This window comes from Myotis lucifugus, unplaced genomic scaffold, assembly GCF_000147115.1.
Source record: "Myotis lucifugus unplaced genomic scaffold, Myoluc2.0 scaffold_65, whole genome shotgun sequence".
Classification (NCBI taxonomy): domain Eukaryota; kingdom Metazoa; phylum Chordata; class Mammalia; order Chiroptera; family Vespertilionidae; genus Myotis; species Myotis lucifugus.
In genome coordinates, this window is record NW_005871113.1 from 4,330,250 (window position 1) to 4,335,989 (window position 5,740).

Consider the following 5,740-nt stretch of genomic DNA (forward strand, 5'->3'; position numbering starts at 1 on the left):
CCTCCCCCTTTGGGCTCCCCACGCTGTGTGAGTGCAGATTGGCTTTGAGGCCTTGCCTTGATCCCAGAGCATTCCTTTTTTCCATACACCTGATGTTGCCCTTGGTCTACTCAGAACAGCCCAAACTTCTCGGCAAACTTTAAAAGCCCTGCACAGCGCAGCGGCTGTATCCCCCATTGCCTCATCTCCTCGCCCACCCAGGTTCTGGCTGCACTTGGAAGCTCACTGTTTAAAAATGTGCTTCTGCTTTCTGGCCTCTATGCCTGTGCGCACACCATTTCTCCGTTAACCCCTTCTCCAGCTCCATTGATTAAAAGCCCCCAATTATTCAAGGGGAGAGTCTCAAATCCCACTCGCTCTTTGGAGACTGACTTCCCATACCAGTCTAGCGTGCTGCCTGTCCTTTTCAGGTAAACTTGCTGCTGTGCTGATCAGTATGATGTCCATGTCTCCATTTGTCAGTGACAGTGTGGAGTGTACAAAACAGGTGGCTTAGCCCCATAGTAGAAGAGGCAGCTGAATTGCAGTCAGATGAGTTGCCTGAGACTGGCTGGCCATTTTGTAGTGTAGGAGCTGGGCTGGAATGTGACTTTGGGACAACTTTTTATATTTCTCCTACCATCATCTTTATCCCACCTCTTTCTTTTATCCAAACGGAGCCTGATGGGCTTTTAACCAGCGATGTGGATTCTCGGGCCCCTAGATTTCACGTCCTGGACAGTGGGGGAATCCTGGGGAATGAGTTGTGTCTCTCCCTGACTGAAAGTTTTCAGGGTTCTAGGGAGGAGACCATAGTGGATAAATAATAGGACTTTGAAGTGAAAAACTCCCTGTTTCTATCCGGGCTCTAACTCTTGCTGTTTGTGTGACTTTCATCAAGTCATTTAACTTCTCTCAGCCTCAGTTTCTTTATCTGCAAAATGAAGGTAACGGTAGGCCCTGTCTCCTGGGGTTTTGCGGGTTAGGTAGGTGAGTTGGTTTGTGGGAAGTGCTTAGCTCAGAGCCTGGCAGGTGAATGGAATAATAGCTCCTGTTAACAGCGCATGTGCGGCTCCTGCTTCTAGGGAGCGTGGGTGTCCCTGTTTACAGGATCATGTCCCTCACCGACCACAGGCAGCCTGCAGTATCCAGCTCCTCACTAATCACCTAAAATGTTGATTAAAATTTAGGCAGTTATCCTGCTTGCAGGGCAAGGCCAGAGGTGGAATCAGTTGGTATCTGGGGGCACCTCCACGGTGCAAGGCACTGCAAGGACGCCTCCCCTTTCTTGAGGGGCCTGTTCTGCAATCCCTATCTCTCGCCTTCAAAAGAAAGCGGCCACCCAGAGAGGGGCCTGCAGCTTTCTTTCCTGGATCATCCTGAGGGTGGACCAAGCTTTGAGTTAGGTTTCTTTGCTGAGTGGAGATTTGGCTTTAGGGGATGGGGCGTGCTGAGAATTCGGCTGGGGCAGGCCAGGAGGTGGGCTCAACATAGCTGCAGGTAATCAGAGGGGAATTGGGTGAGGCGAGTGTTGCCACCTGGCTTAGGCTGCACTGATGCTTGGAGTAGAGAATTTGGGCCTTCCTGGGACTGTCGTCCTCTCTTCCCTTTGCCCAGTGAAGGCTCCTGGGACCTCCTGATCTGTGCTCCCATTAGCATCCTGAGTCTCATGGTGACTTCTTTGGCCTCCCAGCCCTCTCCCACCTTTTCTTTTCTTTTGGGACTGGAAGGCTTTAAAGCTGGGAGTTTTACCTAAGGGGCAGGAGTGGAGGCATGGAGAGGGACCTGCAAGAATAATAGATGCATAGGGCTTTATTTAACTCATGTCTCTTGGAGATGAATTTTTAAAATATGTTCTTACTGATTTTTTTAGAGAGAGAGGGAGAGGGATAGAAGAATTGATGAGAGAGAAACACCTGCACACCCCCTACTGGGAATTGAGCCCACAACCCAGTCAAACCTCTTGGTTGATGCTCAACCACTAAGCCCCACCAGCCAGGCTGGAGATAAATTATTAATGAAAAATATCTTGAGACCCTAGACATTTACAATGTGGATGTAAGAAAATATTAGGGATAGCTCTCCCCTCCTCCTTTCATCCCAGTGCAGTGATAGCTCCTCCTCTCTCTCTGGTCTTGACCTCTCCTACCCCCCTCCTCCTTAATGCTGCAGAGACTTGTTGGTTATCGTTGTATCCTTTCTGCCAGTCTCCTCAGGGCATCATTTCCCCCATTTGACAGGTGAGAACACTGATGGAGTGAGGTTGAGGCTGCCGGCTTACTGGCAGCTAAGGAGTATCTGCCCCTGAAATGGACTGGCCCTTCCCACTTTGTTCTGCCACGTGCTGCCTGCATCAGTGAACGTTGGCCAGAGTCTGGAGAGCTCTGACACCCTCTTCCCTGTTCCCTCTTGCTCAGCAGGCTCCAGGCTGCATTTCCTCCTCTGGGAAGTGGTTAAGATCATGGGCTTTGGAACTAGGCCAACTTGGATTTGACTCGTACATCTATGGCCATGGGAAGTGATGTGTTGAATTGTGTCCCCCTCCCCCCCAAATGTGTTGAAGTCCTAACCCCCAGTACCTTAGAATGTGGCCTTATTAGGCAATAGGGTCATGTAGATGTAGTTAGTTAAGATGAGGTCATACTGGAGTAGGGTGGGCCCATATCCAGTATGAAGGGTGTCCTTATACAGAGACTCCATGTGACGATGGGGGCACAGATTGGAGGTGGGTGCAGCTACAGCCAAGGGACACCGAGGATGCTGGCCACTATGAGAGGCTGAGAGAGGCAGGGGAAGTCCCCTCAGCCCTCAGAAGGAACAGCCCTGCTGGAATACATGTCTGTTGTTTTAAGCCACTCCGTTTGTGGTGCTTGTCATGGCACCTCTAGGAAATGAATATACAGGAAGTTACTTGAGTTTTCTGAGCTTCAGAATTGGTAGGACACCCTGCACTATGGGATTTTGTGTGTGTGTGTGTGTGTGTGTGTGTGTGTGTGTGAGAGATGATTAAGTGAGAAGCAGCTCTGCTTTTCTACTCTAGTCTGGAAAAGCAAGGCGGATGTGGCTGACCTGTTTGTCTCCTTTGTCTTCCTTTAGCTGAGTGAGGAGTTGGATCAGGTGGTTGAGAACTCAGAGCGGGCAGACGAGCAGGAAAAGGAGGCAGTCAGAGTCCAGAGTTCAGGAATCTTACCAGGTAAGTGGGTTCAGTGCTGGGGTGAAGGGTGGGGAAATGGGGGGTGCTGCTGCTGCAGTGGGAAGCCCCGGGCCAGGCACCTCGCCTGTGGGTACCGTGGCCGAGGAGGAGCCCCTGTTTGCGCCTTGGTGTCAGATCTCAGGTGGTGCCCTAGTTTTAAAGCTATGCATATTTAACCAGCCTGGGACAGAGGCTGTGCCTAGGCCCGTATCTACCCTTTTCTGTACCCGCGTGTGAGCCAGTTCCTGAGGCCAGGTCTTTGGATACAATAGCAAGGACTTCGGGTGTCTGCTCTTCTGTTAGTTTTCCCCTAAGAAGCAGGTGGTAGCTGAGCCCCTAATATCTGGGTCACTTCCCAGAGCCTCTGGAAGAATATCTAATAGGCACCACCTCTCCGATATCAGACCTCTCCAGGATAGTCACCCAGCTGGGCGAGCAGGGTCCTGTCAGTCAGGGGGCCTCTTATGGAGCCTTGCAGGAACCTCTGGCACCGTTGACCACCTCTTCCTCCCCTGCTTCACCCACTGCTTGCTCACATGTACCTGCCATGCTCACATCTCTCGCCCAGTGGTGACTGATAAACTCTGGACTTATTTATCCTGTATATCCAAATGCCCGGGTGATAGCTCTGTTTAGCTGTTCCACAGGTACCCTGAACTCCACTCATCCAGATTCGCCCTCCTGATCTCCCCACTTGACCCTCTTCCAGTGTTTCCTGTTCCTGAGATTTTTTTAGAGAGGAAGGAGGGCAGCACTACCCACCCAATTGAACCTGGGAGTCATTCTTTTTTCCTTCCTTCCCTTCTTCACCACTTTCTCTGCCTCGTAGCTGTGCCTGCTTCTTTTATCTTGCGCTCATTCCCTCCCACCATCGGAGGGAATTCCTCTTCCTGGAGTTCTCCTCCCTCCATCAGCTAGTGGATGCCTAATCATTCTTCAGCTCACTCATTTTTTTTTCTACAAAGCCTCTGTGACCTCCCAACTAGATCACTTCCCACCCCCCCACACTGTCACTGCATAGCCTGTGCACCTCGCCCTTGTAGCTGTCCTGATAGGATGGTGTATTTGTTAGCCTGACTGATTAATATCTATTTTACTGGAATGTAAGCTCCCTGATGGTGGAGACCAGTCTGTTTTGCTCACTTCTTTAGCCCTGGCCATGCAATAGAGATTTGTTGAATAGAAGAATAAGTGAATGAAGGCTCAGTCAGACTCTAGCTTCTTGGGTGGATGGGGGGAGGTGGGATTCTGCTCCTCTTCGTTCCAGTATTTGTAGGGGAGGAGAACGGGACAGGAAATTCTGTGGTTGTGTCTAATCCTTAGAGAAGACTTTGGAGAAGGAAGGAGGCTGGAAGGGCAGCTGATGTTTACTGATTGCGACCTCTGGGCCAGGCACTGTCATAGCCATTGCCCCAAGGTTAAATAGTGTGGGACGATCACGTGGCTGGTAAACAAGCAGACTGGGTCAAGTTCTTTCTGACCTCAAGCTCTTTCTGCTGCACCAGTGGTTTAAAAAAAAAATATTTAAAACATTTTTTTACTAAAGGCCAATATATAAAAAGGTAGGTAGTCGCATGACTGCCCCCTCTCTGACTCTAGGCCAGTGATGGTGAACCTATGACACGCGTGTCAGAGGTGACACGCGAACTCATTTTTTGGTTGATTTTTCTTTGTTAAATGGCATTTAAATATATAAAATAAATATCAAAGTATAAGTCTTTGTTTTACTATGGTTGCAAATATCAAAAAATTTCTATATGTGACACGGCACCAGAGTTAAGTTAGGGTTTTTCAAAATGCTGACACGCCGAGCCCAAAAGGTTTGCCATCACTGCTCTCGGCACTGCCTGGGGAGAACAGTTTAAAAGCCTTGAATGTTAGTGTCTATGTTTCTGTAACAAATTACCACAAACTTAGTGGTTTACAACAACACAAATACCTTGCAGTTCTGGAGGTCAGAAGTCCCAAATGTGTCTCCCTGGGCTGCAGTGGAGGTGTTGGCAGACCTGCGTTCCTTCCTGGAGGCTCCAGGGGGACATCTGTCCTAGTGGACTTTCCAGCGTTAGAGGCTGCCCCAATTCCTTGGCTTGTGGCCCTTCTTTCATCTTCAGACCAGCAGTGGCGCATGGAGTATTTTTCACATATTGTCATTCTGCCACTGACTTCTGCCTCCCTCTTCCACATTTAAAGAGCCCTTGTGATTACATTGGGTGTACCCAGATATTCCAAGATGATATCTCTGTTTTAAGGTACATGGTAAGCAACTTTAATCCCATCTTTCTGCCTTAATTTCTCTTTGGCGTATAACTGGACGCATTTACAGGTTCCAAGAGTTAGGAGTTAGGAATCCTTGCTGGGCCATTCTTCTGCCTTCTGTACCCTGCACTGTCCTCTTGCCTCCAATTAGGAAAGGACAGATGCAGGAAGAAGGAGGGAGGGCAGACTTTGAAAGATGAAGCTTTTTCTGTAGATATACAAATGATTGATAATAAGCACATGAGAAGATGCTCAACACCATTAATTATCAGGGAAATGCAAATTTAAACCACAAGGAGATACCACTTCAAC

General features: G+C 49.1%; 1 protein-coding gene across 2 annotated transcripts in view; it reads left to right on the top strand.

The window, feature by feature from the left end:
* TMEM206 (transmembrane protein 206) overlaps window positions 1–5,740 on the top strand; it is a 33,437-nt gene that overhangs the window by 1,334 nt on the left and 26,363 nt on the right. For both annotated transcript variants that reach the window (XM_006089897.3, XM_023754772.1), the window contains exon 2: window positions 3,076–3,172. In XM_006089897.3, the coding sequence (XP_006089959.1) occupies window positions 3,076–3,172 (97 nt within the window). The remainder of the gene's footprint in view (window positions 1–3,075; window positions 3,173–5,740) is intronic.